A 19,340-nucleotide genomic window follows, 5' to 3' on the forward strand; every position below is an offset into this window, starting at 1 on the left:
TTTAGCCCAGGAAACCTCCTAGCTTCCTAATCGTGTCTCTATTTGACAGTACTAACTCCACTGTTTACATTAGTCACACAAATCGCAAGAGCCCATAAATACAGTTCAGGAAATGAATCAGGCATTGTCTAAATTAAATCAGACAATGACGAAATAAAACATTTCAGGAACCTGAAAAGAATGCAAATAACAGTAACCAGGGTCCCTCGGATCCCTGCTGTTTCCTTCATCATAGGTCTCAGCAATGTCACAACAGTAAGTATGGAAAGAGCTAATAAAAGAAATTATGGCCTACATCAAAAATAATAAAGCACTAAAGATCAATAAATTTTGTTTTTAAGCAAGCTTTCCTTAACGTTTTATTTGTATCTTTGCTGATCTTAGGAGAATCCCCTTTCCTTAACTTACTGCATGCTGATGCTGTAAGTTATACTTATATAGGTCTCCCCAACTTTCTCAGTTCTTCATAATTCAAAAAGCAAAGAAACATTTACATAAACACAGATCAACTCAAATTTGTTTTTTTTTCCATGCCCTCTCCCTAAAAGTACATTTAGAGTAATTTGCATCACTATGAGGAGTTTTAAGAAAAACTATTTGAATCTTCATTTTTCATGAATTGTAAGTTTTTCAAGTGCTGGTTAAAAGGAAAAGTGTGAGAGCATGTTGCTTTCTACATCTTTGCTCCACTCACTGATAACAATATTTTCTCAAATAAATGAAAAAGGAAAACTTGCAGCTGTTTCTCCCCCCAAATATATGCACAATCATATCTGAATTCCTTGGGGAAAAATGGTAAAATACACTCTTTGGTGGAGCCAAAATAATGTATTTATAACTTCACAATCAGGTAATGTTTGAAAATTACACTAACTGAAATGTAATGAATAATTTTGGAATAATGGTTAATTTTTGGAATAATGGCCCAATGTTACACAAAAACCAAACATTTACCACAGTGCTATATTGATACCTAACAAATGTCATGTCTAGTTTTGTTTCAATATTAACTAATATTTTACTATACATAGTTTTGAATTAAGGTAAACTAATTTCAGAGAGGAATTTATACTGTGATTAACTTAATAGAATTATTAGTTCTGAAAAATAAAGCTCCCCAAATTGTACACAGATTGGATTTACAACTCCTGCCTTGAAATGTTAGGGATACAGATAAAAATCTGTTAAAACTCCAACATCTGTAACTGTGTAACAACTGTTTAATATTTAATGACGGAAGATAAACTCAATAAACATACAACAAACACAAACATATGGGCACATATCCCTTTCTTGTAGGACAAATGAACAGGCATAAAAACATAAAGCTACTTTAAAATTGTGAAAATTATGATTTCAGACCTAAGTAAATCCATGCTGTTTGTCAATCTGGCTTATTTCATTATAAAATAATCTTAAATACTAATTTTTTCTATTCCACAAAATTAAAATTATATTGACTGTAGCATGCTTATGTATTGAAAAAACAAAGTCGACTAAAAAGTATAATCTGTATGAAACAAACAGCAATATCAACAATTGTTTTAACAAACTCTCAACGTTCACTTGCTAAAACCAGAAACATCTGGTTATCATACATGCTTTAGGACTTACCACCCAATGAAAGGAAAATATCTCTACTTTTCAATTCTCAAAAGAAGGAAAAACTTTGTTATCACACTGCAAATATTTTCCACCATTTAATAGTACATTTAGCTCTTGCTTATTAAAGTCCATGGAAAAATACTTGTCACAACAAAAATTCATTTTTATGTACATCTGTCACATCAATGATAAATTTCTCTAGGTTGAATTCTTATTGATAAGTACAATAATATAAATAGTATGATTTAATGTAGCCAAAATTAAAACAGGACATTTTGCTAATCCATAGATTATTTTTCTTCATTTAAATCTAAATTGGAAGACTGACTACAAAGTTCAAGTGATAAAGTATTTCTTTCCTAAATTATATTTTAAAACGTTTTACAAGATTTAAGACTTTTTTTATTCCGTTTGCCCTTATTTGTGTTCCATAGGCAGAGGTCGAAAAGAAAATACTGAATTGGTTATTAAACTTCAGTTAAGAAACGTGAATTAGAACGAAAACCCACCCTTCACAAATACTTCAGGGCTTGCACACAGCTCTGCCTAATTCGATAAAACGATTAAAATCCTCTGCTCGTGGTCAAGTTAGGAAGGCTAAAATCACTGGCTAGAAATGAGGTGACAGGGGAAATCCCTTTAAAATTAAATCAAAATGTTTAATTCAGCACAAATATGACAAGTATCCTCTACTTTAAACCTCCAGAACGAAGGAGATATTTTCCCCCCAAACAATGAATCAGCCTGAAAACTTAACATTACCAGGAAAATAAAAATAAAGATGGCTTTGTTCCTATATGTCTCTCCTGCAGCAGGGAGGACAGCTACAACCACTCAGATGGACTAACTGGGATGCATACTTTCACCCTGAGAGCAAATATTTTCAAAGATCTGCTACTGAATTAAATGAATGAATGCCACGTTAAACTGTTTAAACGTAAATCCCATTTTTTCCTTGAAAATGTAATACTCTGCAACTGTATTTCTCAAGAATCAAAACTGTCCTTTAAAGTGTTTTGGGCGAAATAAGGATAAACAAAACAGTGATTCACAAACTACAACCTCAACCCCCGTCCTAACTGGATTTGAAATTTCTTGAAGTTCAGTGGATTTAAGTATCTCCTTAGTAAGACACTTTTCAAGACTATTCAGTCTTCACACCTGGAGTTAGACTTTGATTATCTCCCTAGAACACTTTGAGCCTCAGTGTTACCATAGGTAAAAATCAAAATATACCACAAATCTCCAAGAGCTGAAGTGAGGTTCAAATTAGATGAGATAATGGAAGACAGCACTGAGCTTGGCACATACAAGGTACCTACTAAATTCAGATTCCCTTCCCCTTAAACACCTTCAACTGGAATAAAAGGTAAGTTTTTCACTTTCCATTAATGGAGCTTTTTATTAGAAAGACGTACCACCAACACACATTTCTGAGGAAAAGAACACCACTTAAAATTTTCCATAACTAAATGCATTTTTATTATATCACCATAACTATCCCTAAGAAGTTGCCACTATGGAAGGTTTGATAGGAGAGACCTGCCATCACCCAAAGACCCAAAGTGAAATCTTGTGTCACTACTGAGAAAACAGAGCAATACAAATACTCCTTCAACCTAAGCAATTTGGAAAGTGAAAAACATCTTTCTTTTCTCTTCTTAACTGAAAACAGAGGAAGGAAGGAAGAAAGGAAGGACCTTAATTTTCTTTTGTCAATCAACTTACTTTGAATTATTATTTAGAAGAAGCAAACCAATGAGTGTTTTCTTCTTATAACTTACCTAAAAACAGACCTAATTAGAATTTTTAAGTTATTTGAAGAAGTAGAATTTAAACTGGCAAGAATGATTAGAGGCATTTCATAGCAAGAATTACATCAACTACAGTGACTGTCAATGACATTATATCACCCTCCAACATGAATGTTAAGAGTGGTTTTGTCTCAAGCAATGATGTTTCCATAGTTCTGCACATTTGCTAACCTGATTTATCAAAATGTCCACTTCAATCACCTGCTTGACCTTACTACTTAGATGCAGTATTTATTACAGAGACTGGTAATCTTTAAATCTTGTGAAATTGTCCTTCAAATTCTCTACACAGCAAAAAGTTCACACTATCTGTTATAACCTTAGAAACAGGAAATGTCATTATTGGAAGGCAACTTAGAAATCATCTTAGCCAAACTCTTACTTTTTAATTATTAAAAAATGGATCTCATTAACAGAAAAAACCAGAGGAAACGTTAAGAGATTTGCCTAAAGACGTCACACAGAAACGTGGTGGAGGAAACCCATTCTGCCTCCCTACGTCCTGTTTCAAGCCCTAACCTTACACTATATTTATGGGGTTGATGGAGACATTTCTGTGGAAAGCTCCAGAAGCACACTTGGAGAAGCATACCTTGACATGATCCCTGCTCAGTGCCCTGCATCCGCTCTCTACCTGGCCAGTTTCACAGGTCCACCATGTCTAGGTGCTCCGGGTGAAGTGAACACATTAGCAACACAAATGAACTGAAGGAGAACCAATTGCATAAACTGTGTAGATCAAGGTAGGTTGTTTCTTCTCGTTTCTTATCTCTGCAGTTTCTTTTTCTTTTCTTTTTTTTGGGGGGGGTGGTAATTAGGTTTTCTTATTTATTCTTAGAGGAGGTACTAGGGATTGAACCCAGAACCTCATGCATGCTAAGCACGGGCTCTACCGCTCTAGATATACCCTCCCCTCTTGCAGTTTCGTCTCAATTCTTCAAGCACACCCAGATAGACAGTGCTGCAGAAAATACCAGTCTGCTAAGCCAACTCAAGTCACAGCAGTATGTCTAACACAAGACAAAGTTTGACAGGTTTCCCAATCCAACTCCTAATCCATTTTGGAATGCTTGCTTTTCCACAACTCAGTTTTACTACAAACACCAAAGGTTCTAATACCTAACCTTGTTGAGATATACAAATGATTGAGAAATATTCGTAACTTGTATGATAATTAACATCAAAGAAGTTTTTTTCATAAGAAGACCTACTTAGGACTTCCATTAGAAAGAGGCAGAAAAGTCAAACTTTTGGAGGTTACATTTCTTTAATAAAATATGGTTTGAAGAAAACTGTCCTGAAGATGAGAGTCTGGATATTCTCTAAGTAGAAAAATTGGGGGTTTCATATGTTAACTAGTCAGAAAGCCATGTGAGTTGCAACAGGTAACAACTGCTCACCTTCAATGCCAAAAAAAAAAAAAAAAGGTGGTTATCTCCTGATATTAGTATAAATGCAAAGAGAAAAAATAATTTGGAATTAAGTCAAAGATATATCTTCAGGATGATTTTGAGTACTCTATTTTATTTTAGACATTTTAAAAACCTATTGATTTTTGCTCCCATGGGCCTTGGAACACATACCTTTTTTAAAAAAATCTCACCAGTAGAAATGTTAGGGAAAAAAATCGATCCTGAAAAAAATCTCTACCTGTTTCCTCAAAACCTTTCTCCTGCTCTCAGTTTAAATTCTAAAATGTCTGACTTGAAATTTAAACTTATACTTCCAGTATCCATAGCTACAAAATTGGAAATCAGTTTTTTAAATGACCCCTCAACACGCCCTCCAAAACCAAAGGGCATATTCTTAAATATTCAGATCTATAAGCGTTATACCAAGTTTAATCAGCTAAGTCTGAATGATTTATAGTGAAACCAAAGTGAAAAAAAAATCAAACTTCTAGTTGATCTAGTTTTAACTCCTCTTAATTTTACACATTGTTTTATGAGCCCCCTGGGGTTATATAGGCATCTTATTCACCACTCCACCACTAGCGCCTCCCACAGCCGCCCTCGGGGGTTTGCAGTGGAAGCTGTCTGGTCTGACAAAGCTGCGAAGTATTTCCATGCAACAGCAAAGACAATCAGCCTTTTTTTTTCAAGGTGGGGACCTAGAAGCGAGGTGAGAACATTTGGGAGCATAAAATTAGTCTGCTTTAACTTTAAAAACCAAATGGTGACTGAAAAAAAAATACAAATTTCGCATTTGCAGGAATGGGGGCGGGAGTTACTAAATCTGGAGGGTATTTTCCTCCCGGAGTGCAGACATAGCAAAACTAATAAAATTATGACCCAGAATAAAAAGGTCACATTCATTTTCAACGCGTTCATTTAAAAGTACACAGAAGCGTTCTTTTTAAATGCCCGCATGTTTACACATAGCAGGAATGTGGCTACCGAATATTAATCCTGAGGGAAACGGATACACATTTATCTTCATAATTTGACCCAGCAGGCCAAATGTTAGCAAAGTGAACTGACATAAACCACAAAGACAGATTAAAAGTGACCAACAGAATGTGCCTGTCCTAGGAGCCCCGCTTGTTCCCTGCACAGCCAGCGATCAAACATCTGCAGGCACAGAAACCTACACGCACCAGCCCGGTAAAGGAGAAACCAAACTTTTCCAATTAAGTTAGTTCCGTCTTGCCAACCTAAATCCAACAGGTGTCAACACAAGTCACCACACTAAACCTTCAGAAGAAGGTGCAGAGAAGCAATGGAAGGTTAGCAGTGAAGCGGAAATGACCCGACAGCTTTCAGGATCGCGAAAAAACAAAGCCGAGCCCCTATTCCAACTGATCCCATGGAGATGGAGGACAAGGGGAAGATGGAGAAGGGTAAGCGTGTGGAGATGCCCGACCAAGGACGCCCTAGGGGAATCCCAGATCTCGGAGGGCGGTCCCAGTGTCGGGTCGGGCCCCCGACCTCTGGAGTTGGAAGAACTGGGAATTGCCACCGCTGGAGGCAGGGAGACCGGGAGAGACTGCGCGTGGTACCTGCTTGTCCAGCGCGTCCCGGGCGCCGCCTGGCCCGGCCCCGGCCCTGGGCGGCGCGAGTGCCCGCTCGCAGCTGCAGCCCTCCAGGAGATACATGCCCGCTGGGCGGCCGCTCTGCTCGCCCTCAAAGTAGAAGAGCACATTCTGGTAGAGGGCGAACCACTTTTCGTGCCAGCGGCTCGCCTCGGCCGCCTTCTTGCTCAGGAAGCCGCGCTTGGTGCCTTCTTTGCGGGCCAGGAAGGCCAGGTACAGGGCGTGCCCCTCGTTGTAGCGCACGCTCTTCTGCATGGTGAGGGCGCGGGGGGCTCACCCCTGCCTCACGGCCATCTCCCGCGGGTCCTCTGAGGGCGCGCCCGCTCGGCTCTCGACGGCGAAGGGCGCCCCCTTTCCTGTCGCCGCGCACAGGGCACCCCGTCGGCCTCCGGGGCGCGGCGCCGCGCGGGTCCTAGGGGCGCCGGGCTGCGGCCGGGCACCTTGTCCGCCCCAACCGCCGCCCTCCCGGCCGGGCGAAGCCGCGGGAAACCCCCCGACGCCCGCGTGGAGAGCGGTCCTGTGAGGGCGCCTGGCGGCTGCAGCTTCGCCCAAAGTTGCGGGAGCCCGAGCCCCCGCGGCGGGCTGGGGCGGCGCGACGCGCGGCAGCCTGAGGAGAACTGTCCTCGGGCAACTCGCTCCGGGAGACAGAAGGTAAAACGTCACGTGGGAGATCAGCTGTAATCGGCTTGGAGACTGATTTAAAGGGCAAAGTCGGCGCGGCGGCGGTGACGGCGGCGCAGCCCGCTCACCCCGGCGCGCGCGTCCCTCCCTCGCCCGCCGGCCCGGAGGCCGCCTCTGCTCCCGCGCGGCGCTGGGGCGGTTCGCGCGGAGGTGGAGGCGCATGGAGACGGCGCACACCCGCTCACACGCGCGCTCTATCGCACGCACACACCCAAATGTCCATACTCACACACAAATGCACACTCACACGGCAGGCACAGCCTCGACACAAATGCTCGCGTTTGCTCAGTTATACACTCACACACTCATACAAGAACACACAAATACACAATCACAAAAATTATACACTCAACACACAAGTACTTTAGCACAAATGCACACAATGCAATACAGAAAATTACGTACTTACGTGTATACAAAAACACTCACAATGTACATTCCTACACACAAAAACACACTCAGATACACATATAGGCAACTACACACATGCACACTGATATGCTCACCCAAACACACATTTACACACACACGTCATGTACTCACTCAACCAAACACACATAGTATAGACACGCACACTTTAACACTCACACACACTCATAGAAACTACACACAAATACATATCCATATACATTTATACTCACAAATTCATGGTTATACACTCACAAATATCATATACACATACATGAACACATATACACATACGAACACACAAATGCACATTCACTCAAAAATACAAATACATACCAAAAAAATACAAATAAAAATACACAAGGATTCACAAACATACAAGTACACATTCATGCAAATTCATAAGCTTTCACAAACCCACTCACACGTACACACATTCACCTGCTACATCAACACATTCACACTCATCCACGACTGCGTTACCATGGCAGTGGGTGGGATCACAGGATGGCTTTGCATAACGCGCAGCCTTGACTTTTCCGTGTGTACCTGCACTGTTGTATTTAAAACTCGAGGTGAAGGTTAATGTATGTGACTCCCCTGTTTCCAGGAAGGTATAAGAGGCTGCTGGTTCCCTTTCAACGACCATGATTTCTCAGGATTAGGATGAAAGAAACCAAATTTTAAGCCCGGAGTTTTCAACCAGAAGAAAATAACCTAAGCAAGGGAGACTTGCTGCCCCTGGCAGAATCTACCCCCAGAGGCCATGCTGTCATAGATTCACTAGATACTCTTACTGGGACTGGGATTCATTTGATTAACAAATCTCGCAGGTTCCGCCAGAAAACCAAGACCCCTACTATAAAATATAAGTGAAAAAGAAATGATGTGCCCAGCAGCTGCGAGAGGAAGCTAGTGAACACCCCAGGGAGTGCCAGTATTTCATTCTGCTATGTACATTTTTTAGTCCTCTTAGTCACTTATAAAAATAGTTTGCCATAAAGTGTTTATTGTTCAAGATAAAATAATAATAACAATAAAATCTTTTTCTGGACCATGAACGTACCACAATATACCTGTCTTGTACCACTAGTTGTGTGTTCATTAATTAGTAGCCCAGGGGTTCTGCTTTTTCCGTAAGTGCTGTTTTTGCAGAATATTTTAATTCTGCCTCACTGAGCAGCTGAGTGTTTTTTCCATTTTACCTCAAAAAAAATTCACTATTAAAAACTACATAGTGGGGAAATTGCCATTTGAAGTTACAGTGTGAGAACAGTGGTCATTTCTCTTTACATATTTTTAAATATCTAAAGGACAATGCTTTCCTAATTTGGGTTTTACCCAGCTGGGAACTTGCATTGTTCCTTAGAGGAGGGAGATACCAGTATAGAGACAGTAAGTAAACATGGACAAGGTTTTGAGCCAGATTCTAAAGGCAGAAGAAGTGGCAGTGGCCCCGGGAGGCTTTTCATTTTCTTCCCTGTGATCCAAACCCTATAAGTGAGATGACAGGGGTGTAGCTGACGAGCTCCATTTTTGAGCAGAAACCATTAAGGGTGTGAAAAACAATTTTGCAGTGAGTATTCAGAACTTCTGACCACTTGTGTGTTTTCAGTAAGCAATGCCTCTGGTGTTGAGGCTAATTTCAGTGCTTATTTATCCTTTCTGTCTAGTCAGAGGTCCTTTTGATTTGAACCACACTAAGTATTCTTTTCAGCCTCTAGTCTGTCATCACTTCCTACCATGTAAGGTGCTGTGTCTGTCATATGCTCCCTCACAGTAGAGAAAGGAACTCTGTTTTCTTCCAAAAGTTGGCTGGTGATCATTATGGATTTTAATTATGGAAATCCATGGAATTTTCATAATTCCAAAAATTTATTTATTGACCACCTGTTTATGTCCTCAACACTATATTTAGGTGATATCGAGGATATAGGGCCTCTGCCCCTAGTGTGCTCAGTCTATTAGGAACAGGATTTAACATTTAGATACTTCTCACCTGACTGTGGGCTCCTTCAAGGCAGGGCTGCAGCACCCAGTAGGAGAGCTTATAGGCAGTAGGCATACAAGTGATTCATAAATGTTTCCTAAATTCATTTAATATTTGGTCACTGAATTATTAAAGAGGGCACACATATTAGTAAGTATCGGATCATCCTGCAAGACGGCAAGAGATGGAAACAACCAGGAATCCCTGGACATTCTAGAGACACTATATCCAGTGAGTGTCTGATGGGCATTTGTGGGCTTTTAGCTTCCTTCATTCATATGGAAACTGTACCCTGGAATGTTGCCATCTTGAAACACAAAGGGCCAGGAAGTTATGTAAATGAGGATGCTTTATCCCCAGCTGATCAAACAGGTTGGCGAAAGGGACTGTGTTCCAAGTGGGTGGGAGCAAGTTCTTCTGTGAATTCATTGTTTTTCTCTCTTGCATTTCACAGATTCTTTCCTGAAAGGGTCAGTTTAAGTTGATTTTCGAGGACAACAATGCATATCTCATTGAAAATGGTGAAAGTGTCCTCTGCCTTCTCCTAGGCAAGTTATTAGAAAAAATTAGCAGTGAACCACCATATCTGGAAACCCTTATTATTACTTATAGAGGGAGACGATTTCCAGATAGTTTGACCAAAAAGGAAGGGAGGGAGAGAGGGAAGGAGGAAGGAAGACCGAAAGGAAAGAAGGAAGGAAAAGAGGGAGGGAGGGAGGAAGGAAGGAAATTTCATCTGAGTTGTCCAAAGCTATTAAGGTTGGGGAGGTAGAGGTGGGGAGCTCATTCTACATGGGTAAAACCTAATCTATAACTTTTCCAAATCATGTGTGAGAAGACATTCCAGGAGAGGGCTCTGTGGCAAAATGCTATTCAGCAGTTAGGAGGACAACAGACGAGAAAGTGCAGCAGCAGCAGGCAGGGTCTGGAGGGTGTGGTGTCCCAGAAGCTATTCGAAGAAAGCGTTTGGAGAAAGAGGCAGTGATCAGCTGTTTCACATGCTGCTTTGATGTCAAGTTAGATGCACAGAGAACTGACCACTGAGTTTGGACAATGGGGGGGACTGTTGGTAACTGTGACCACTGTGGTTTCAGTGGCGTGGTGGGGCTAACAAGACTGAATGGAGTGGTTCACACACATTTTATATATATATAAGGATGCAAATCAAAATATTAGGAAAAACTGCCTCAATCAACTTACCAGGATGGACTTGGAAGCCCAACACTCAGATCATCTCACTCTGAGCAGAGCCAGCTGTTGGCCCCTATAGGTAAGTGCCAGGAACATTCTGACCCCAGTCAGTTCATCAGGTGCCCCAGGACCACATACACCTGGGTGAGAAGCGCTGCTGAGTTTGGGGGAGATACACTACCACAGGAGAATTTGCTACAGAGAAGGACACATGATTAAACCCTGTCAAGGTCATCCAGCTGGTAATGATAAGACTGAATCCAGTTGCCGACTGAAATAAAATGCACAACCTAAAAGCTGAGAGTTATATTTTATTCGGTGGGTTTCCCGAGGACTCCAGCTCAGGACAGAGCATCTCAGCTGTCTCTAAGAGGCTATTCCAAAGTGGCAAGGTAGAAGCCAGGATATATGAGTTTTTGCAACAAAGACTAGGAAGTTGGAATATCAAAAGATTACTGTTATTAAAGAAAACCAGATATCTCAGGTTCAGGAATGTAGTGCTTTTCTATGTATGGGAAGGTGCAAAGTTCTGGGCTCACTAAAATCATTCCTTTGATGTGCACCTAGCCATCTAGGGCCAGTGCCCTGTTCTTTGCCATCCTGAGTTCCCTCAGAGTGCACCACTGTGGGTGGTTGCAAAGGTAGGCTGCCTTTTTGTCTGCATCTGAGTTCCCGCCATTCACTGAGGGGTGGCAGTAGCAGCTGATGACTTGATGGCCACAGCATCCTTTGTTCACCAGTAGGGCTGGCAATATTTTTCATTCACACAGTCTTATCACAGACACTGGGAGGGAGGGCACAGCTCAGTGGTAGAGCACATGACTAGCATGCCCAAGGTTCTGGGTTCAATCCTCAGTACCTCCACTAAAATAAATAAATAAACCTAATTACCTCCCCCAAAACAAAAACAAAACAAAACAAGAGACTAAACAGACAGTGCTTGTCCAAATGGTCACACGTGGGGCTATCTGACTGCTTCAGCAAGGAGTCTCGTTAGCCCACTATATACCACCAAAGACCAAGCAAATGTTCTCAGCAGCTCCGTGTCGTATTCTGGGTTCAGTTTCTCCTTGTGCTGTAGATTCAGATGCAGATGGTGGAGGGCACAGGCTGCATGCCTTTGCTTAGGCTGAACTCTGAAAGTTTTGAAACCTTAGGGATACGAAGTAGAAAAGGAGTGGGAGAGGCTGTGGGAGTGATTTGAAAACCATAAACTATTTTCTGTCTCTTAGGAGCTGGAGCCTTGGATTTTCCTTTGGTGTAGAAATTGTTCCTTCAGAATAAGCCCTTGGATAGGCTCTTTAGTTCAGAAATCTAAAGCAAATGCCCTCTCATCATTCTAGGAGAAAACTGACGGGATCTGAATGCGGGTGTTTGGGCTGGGAAGCTCAGTGTTCTGCAGTACGTGTCGCTGTGTGCACAGCTGCTCTGGGAAGAGACGGTTCTTTTTCTTCGGGCAGAGACTGGCTGGGTCCAGAAACGAAAGCTCTGCTCTTCCCTCCCTACCACGTAACTGGGTTTTGGCCAGATGTGCTGTGGGCAGATGTGATGGGCGCCTCTTTCTAGGTCCGGTCAGGATCATCTCTGCTCTCTCTCCTTATCCTTGGTAAGACTGAAGACACATACTGAAGCCAGCAAGGCCACGAGATGGAAGAAGGCACTGTCTCTTAGTCACTCCTTGGCTTTGAGCTGCTGGAGCAGCCCAACCCGTGTGAAACTGTGACAAACACAAAACATAAAATTCTGTTGTACCAAGCCACAGAGTCTGAGTTTCTTGTGCTCATTGCCCTGACTGATACATTTCTCTGTGGATCTCAAGTACATTATACTATAAACTGTTCTTTGTACTTTTTTAAAATAGGCTTATTGTGGTACAAATGACTTGCAATAAACATGTATTTAAAGAATACAATTTGGTAAGTGTTGACATACTTGTATACCCATGAAACCACAGCCACAATCAAAATAATGAACATTTCTATCAACCCCAATAGTCTCCTCATTCCCCTTTGAAATCCTTCCCTTCCTGCCTCTCCTTCCCCTCTGCCTCCCTGCAAACGCTGGTCTACTCTGTCACTGTTAGTCTGCATGTCCTCGAATTTTATATCAATGGACTCCTACAGTATGTAGTCTTTTTGTCTGGCATCTTTCACTCAGCATAGTGGTGCTGAGATTCATCGATGTTGATGAGCTTATCAACAGTTTGTTGCTCTTCAATTCTGAGTCGTATTCTATTGTATGGGTACACCACATTTGTTCATCCATTTGCCTGTTGATGGATATGTGGGTTGTCCTTAACCCAGAGACACTAAGATTTTCTCCTGTATTTTCTTTCAGAAGTTTTCTGGTGTTAGCTCTTATATTTAGGCCCATGATCCAAAGGTATGAATTTCATATTTTTGCATATGGCTATCCAACTGTTCCAACACCATTTGTTGAAGATTATTCTTACCCTGCAGAATTGCCTTGGCACCCTTATCAGAAATCAATTGGCTATACATGTGTGGGTCTATTCCTGGACTGTATTCTGTTCCTTTGATGTATATCTTTATACAAATCTACATTGATATATATCTTTACACCGACTTTGCACTGTCTTGATTATTTTAACTTTCTAAAAAGTCTTAAAATCAATAGTTTAAGATCTTCAACTTGGTTCTCCTTTTTCAAAATTATTTAGGCTATTTTAGTTAAGTCTTGCAATTCCATACAAATTTTAGATTCAGCTCACAAGTTTCTGCAAAAAAAAAAAAATCTTGCTGGAGTTTAGATTGGGATTGGGTTGAATCTGTAAGTCATTTGGAGAGAACTGACATTTTAACAACATTGAGTCTTCCAATCCATAAGCTTGGTGTATCTCCCCATTCGTTTATGTCTTCTTTAATTTCTCTCACAGTGTTTTGTAGGTTTCAGTGTACAGGTCTTGCACAACTCTTGTCTAATTTATCTCTAAGTATTTCGTATATATTTTATGCAATAGTGTCAGCTTGGGCTGCTCTAACAAAATACGAAAATGGGGTGGTTCAGCGACAACAGACATTTCTCACAGTTCTGGAGGCTTGAAGTCCAAGATCATGGTGCTAACATGGTTGGACCTGATGAGAGTCCTCTTATTGGTTGAAGACAGTGGGCTTCTTGTTGTAGCCTCATAGTATAGAGAAAGAGCTTGGTCCCGTCATTGACTTATAAGGGCACCAAGTATATTCATGAGGGCTTCACTCTCGTGGCCTAATTACCTCCCAAAGGCCCCACTTCCTAATACCATCACATTGGAGATCAGATTTCAATAAATGAATCTGGGATGGGAGGGCACGAACAGTCCATAGCAAAGAACATGTTTTAATTTACTTTCCGGTTGCTCATTGACAGTACATAGATACAAAATTTATTTTGACATACTGATCTTGAACCCTGCAACCTTACTATATTCACTTATAAGTTCTTATAACCTTTTCATAGATTTGCTTAAGATTTTCTACATAGTCAATCATATTTTCTGTTAATAAAAAATAGCTTTTATTTCTTGCTTTCATGTCAGTATGTCTTTTATTTCTGTTTCTTGCCTTTTGTTTTTATTTAGGACCTCTAGAAAATATGTTAAATAGAAGAGGTGAGAGTGTACATCCTTGCTTATTTCTTATTTCAAAAGGAAAGGATTCAGTCTTTTCACAAAGTGTAATGTTGTCTGTAGGTTTTTCATAGATGTCCTTAATCAGGTTGAAGAAGTTCCCAGCTATTCCTGGTTTTTGAAGAGTTGGGTGTTTTTTAACTCATGATTGAATATTGAATTTTGATAGATGCTTTTTCTTATGTTCATTTGCTTATTAAATCATTCAAGATGGTGAAGTAATAGTTTATTTTTCAGTGTGAAATAAACCTTGCGTTCCTAGGATAAACTCTACTTCTTCAGGACGTAGCATCCACTGTTAATCCCATTCAGTGTACTTTTTATCTCAAACATTGTATTTTTCATCTCTAAAGGTTTGATTTGGGTGTTTTGTCTTCCATTTTCCTCTTCATCGTGCTCATGCTTTCTTTTACCTTTATCAAACATATGGGCATATTTATAATCGCTGTTTTAATGTTCTTATCCACTAATTTTGTCATTCGTGTCATTTCTGGGACTACTTATTAACTACATTTTCTCTGTCCTGTTCGCCACATTTTCCTGACTCTGCCATTTTTGACTAGGTGCCCAACCTTGTGAATTTCACCTTATGTGTTCTGTTGTTGTTCTCATTGTGGTTGGTTGGTTTGTTTGTTATAATATACTCTTTTAATTACTTTCAACTTTGTTCTGGAACTCAATTAAGTAACTTGAAAATAGTTTGATCCATAGGAGATTTACTTTTAAGCTTTTTTAGGGAAGTTTAGAACAGCCTTTCATCTAAGTTCATTTGGCCTACTCAGCTGAGGACTCAACTTCACATTCTTTGTATTAAGAGATGTTTCCATTCTGAATACTAGGAAGTGGTGTCAGCTCTGGAGATGTTTCCTCTTGTTTCTTTCTGGAGTTTTGTTTCCTGGCCTTAGTCATTTTCTCACATGCATGAGCTGATCTGGACTCAGCTAAAGACTAGAGGGGAACCTGCTGCAGATTCAGAGCTCTCTGTGCAGCTGTCTCCTCTCTAGCAACGCGACCTGTGTATTCTAGCCTCTGGCTTCCCTGAACTCTAAATCTTGTCTCTTCAACTCAGTGAGGACACCAGGTCTTCTTTGGGTTCACCCTTTCAGCGCTGCAGCCTGGCAACTCTCTCGGCTGTGACGTTGGGGATGGTGAGCACTTGCAGGGCTCATCACCTTTGCTTCCCTCACTCAAGGATCACAGTCTTTCCCTGCCTATTGTCCTGTGTCTGGAAACCATTGCTCCATATACTTTGTCCTATCTTGTGGTTAAGGCAAGAAGTAGAAGTTCTGTCTTTGTTCTTGAGAAGTTATTTGGCGGGTGCTCATAGATGATGAAGAGCTCATGTTGCTGGGATATCTACAAAGTAAACAACAGCTTTACTTTTCGTAACAGGTGGGAGCTTCAGCTCACACGTAGGAGGGACTGAAGAGGAGTTGCATCGAGCTCAGCAGAGCCTCGCTATGGTCTGGACCACTGATGTCCTACCTACCTGAGGGGTGTTGTTTAACATGGCAGATCACAGATGGCTCATATTGGACTATTAAGGACGATGAGAGCCTTAACGTAAGCCCTCACGGTAGGACCTGTGTTTTCTCCTAGCGAGAGGGATTCTTCCTTCCATAAAAGCATCCCGAGAGGAGGCTGATTCTATGACGGGAAAACTGGAGACGAAAATTTTGTGGTGAAGGGAAGAAGAAATCTCTTCTCTAGCAGGGGACTCTTCAGTTAGTTTCCATGTAAAAACCTCCATTCTCTGTTTCTCTGAACCTTCAGTTCTCTGTTGTTTTGAGGGGAATAAAAGAAAGGGCCCATTCCATGCTTGAGATCTTGAAATGGGTTGGTAAAGTTGAGTGGTGCTTTCCCTTGCCAATCATCGTTCTCACGGCTCCTCTCACACCCTCTTACTACTCTTTTTTCCCCATTTTTCCTCAATCTGTCTTCTATTGGGTTATTTCACCTGCACCCACAGCTCTGTGCACTTAAGAGACTATCCTCCCCCAGCTATGAACAGCCAATCAGAGAGCTGCTTTCCTTCTGCATGTCAACCTCCACAGCCAGTCAGAGAGCTGCCTTCCTTCTACGTGGCAGCCTGCTCAACCATAGCACATTGGCTGTGAAATTCAGAGCCTTGCCTCTCCCCTGAAATCTGGTCTTTATAGGGTGACCACCTTATCCCAGGTTGCCCAGGACTTCCTGGTTTTGGCACTGAAGGTCCTCCATCCTTGGAAACGCCCCAGTCCCCAACAAACAGGATGAAGATCTCCCTAAACCTCGTGCCAATGCATGACTTCTTTGTTCCTAAGAGCTGTTTTTCAAGGTCATTCAAGGTTCAAGTCCATCTGAGTACTTAAGGGTGGAAGTGGCAAGTTACCAGATGGCCTAGGACTTACTATACTGGAGCTTATTATCAAATCTTTATGCAGTTAAATTTCTATAGTTTATTTTAAATGGTGGCATTGCTCAGCAAATGTGTCAGAGTCAAAAACCCACATAGAGTAGCATATGTTTGCCTGAAGCAAATAAAATGAGATTTTGTAACTGCTAGTCTTAGTTCTCACGTAGTATGGGAAGATAATTGAAAAATGTGGGTTATTATTATTTGTGCAGGCTTTAGTAAAAATTACTTTAAAAATACAAAAAGTAACAACATGCATGTACTATATATTTGAAAAAGACATTCACTCATCAACCACTAGCAAAGCATGTGCTCTAAATTGATTTTCCAGTGCCAGAGATGGACTTTGGTGCTCCATCCATATTCCTTGGGGCCAGGGATAGATCTGGGCCAAGGAATGCTGTGGGGGGTGGGCAGAGTGATGCTCATTAGTTTACACAAAACCCAGAAGTGGCAGTATGCTCGGACAGCATAGGCCTCTGAAGGACACTAAGAAAGAGAAGTCCCACCATCTGTGAGTCATCACTTTAAGTTTATCATTCCTGCGTCCCTGTGCATTTATTAAAAATGCATATACTCCCAGTAGGGGTACACATCTTTGTGTGAATGGATTTATCAGCTCACATTCCTTCCTAACAGGAGAAATAGAGCAGCACAAAAACCATGGATCAAAAGGAGGAAAAACTGGAGGGAGGAAAGAGAAAGAGAGATGGACTGTGACATTAAATTCCGGGTGAAATATATAGTTAAAAGAATTGGAGGAAGGGATATGGGAAATTCTTATATTATTCAGGATCCAAGAAGGGAAATCTGAGTATTTTAAATGGAGAGAACTTAATTCAGGGATAGAAGGTGCCAAAAGGAGTTCAGAGTGGAAACTCAGAGATTAAGAACTGCAGGAAGTCAGTGCAACTTCTGGGCTGTGGAGACAAAGGGAGAAAGTGAACTTCAGGGCACCTGAAGTCACCTGGCAGAAGCTGGAATCATCCAGGCTTGTGTGGCAGGAGCTGCACCATGGAACAGCCTCAGTCATTGCTGCAGCCACGGCAGAGATCGGGAGAGAGGGAGAGAACTGGCTTTATTCTCTCTCCTGCCTTCAAATCACCAATGCCTCTTGTTAGCTGAACTCACCCTCAGCCTGGGAGACAGATGCAGAACAGAGGGAGGGCAAGAAGTGAATCTGAGCGCCAGCAGCCGCAAGAACAGCAAACACCTGATAAATATCTACTCCTCTGCTTCATGACTTAGATAAGGAATGACTCTGGCTCGCCAACGGCATGCTCTCAGTCCTGAAGTACTCGAGCCCAGGACTTCAAAACATACAACCTTGCAGTCAGCTCTCCCTAACTCCCAATTCTGTTTTCCCAAATTAGAAACAAGTTTATTCTGTAACCAGCCTAATGGTCTCTGTGACCCAGATCATTAAGAGGTCAATTCAACAAACACTTGTCAACTTCCTACAAGTTATGTGGTGATGGTGGAAACAAATATGAGTAAGATTCAAGAGCATCCAGTAGTTCCCCATTTTATATGAGACAGCAAGCACAACACACTGTTTAAAATGCAAGGCAAGACAAACAGACCAAAATGAGTCTTCCCTGTGGCCACCACAACAGCAAGGTGACTGAGCTAGATGATTAATAAAAGAAATCCATGACAAATCATAGTTCATAATTTGTGGGTATTTTCCAAGCTGGTGACTTATACTAAGACTGAGGAAAGGAGAGACTTGCTAAAACTGGTGAGGTGAAATTCTTTAGCACCTGTCCAAGTCAGATTTCCTGATTCAAATCCTATCTCTCACTAGAGAAAGCCCAGGTTTCTTCCCCTGGCACAGGGGGCCCTCTGTCATCTGGTCTCTATTCGAGATTTGTCTCATCTTCTACCACTTCAAATATTAAACCCCGAGAAATTCAAAATCCAAATTTTAATCTCTGGGCCCTTCTCATACCAATTTCCAGTAACTCCAAACTTCGGTAGATCTCAGCTTTTACTGTACTCAGCAGTGCTTGGTGAATACGTGACTTTTTCATGCCTCTAGCTCTTTATTCGATTCCTTCTGTATGAGCAGTCTTCACCTGGCAAGTGTCTGCTTAAGCTGCAAGACCTAGCTTCGTTATTCTTCCTCCATGGAGGCTTCACTGAACCCCCAGCTGGATCTCGTCTTCTTTCCATGTGCTCTTGTTGCATTATTTTTCTTTTAGCATTTACTATAGTTTGGGAATTACCTGTTTACATGCCTGCCTTCAATACTGGACTAAGCTCCTTAAGGCTAGGGACCCCATCTTACTCATTTCTGAGCCTTAGCAGAGGCCCCAGGTGTGGGCATTATAAAGGCCCACCTGACCTGAACCTAGCTGCGACCAGCATTAGTGACTGCTACCCCCAACCCCTCTCCACGTCTTTTCCCTGAAAGTAGGAGTATTTCCAGGAGTGATCTCTAATCTGCTCAAGCCAACCAGCATACTCCATCCCACTCAGAATGACTGATCTAAGCCAGTCTAGCCAGTGCTGCCAGGGAAATGGGTAATTGAATTCGATTTCTACTTTGGGGAGGCAAAACTTATAACCAAGGTTTGAAAAACATGCAGGGCATA

The 19,340-nt window shown here is 41.6% G+C and overlaps 1 protein-coding gene across 2 annotated transcripts in view; it reads right to left on the reverse strand.

Moving 5' to 3' along the window:
* The window catches only part of RASGRF2 (Ras protein specific guanine nucleotide releasing factor 2), a 203,873-nt gene extending 196,836 nt beyond the window's left edge, over positions 1 to 7,037 (reverse strand). For both annotated transcript variants that reach the window (XM_031674454.2, XM_031674449.2), the window contains exon 1: positions 6,418 to 7,037. In XM_031674454.2, the coding sequence (XP_031530314.2) occupies positions 6,418 to 6,705 (288 nt within the window). In that variant the 5' untranslated portion in view covers positions 6,706 to 7,037. The remainder of the gene's footprint in view (positions 1 to 6,417) is intronic.
* Between the last annotated feature and the right edge of the window lie 12,303 nt (positions 7,038 to 19,340).

The sequence above is a fragment of the Vicugna pacos genome, chromosome 3, assembly GCF_048564905.1.
Source record: "Vicugna pacos chromosome 3, VicPac4, whole genome shotgun sequence".
Classification (NCBI taxonomy): Eukaryota; Metazoa; Chordata; class Mammalia; order Artiodactyla; family Camelidae; genus Vicugna; species Vicugna pacos.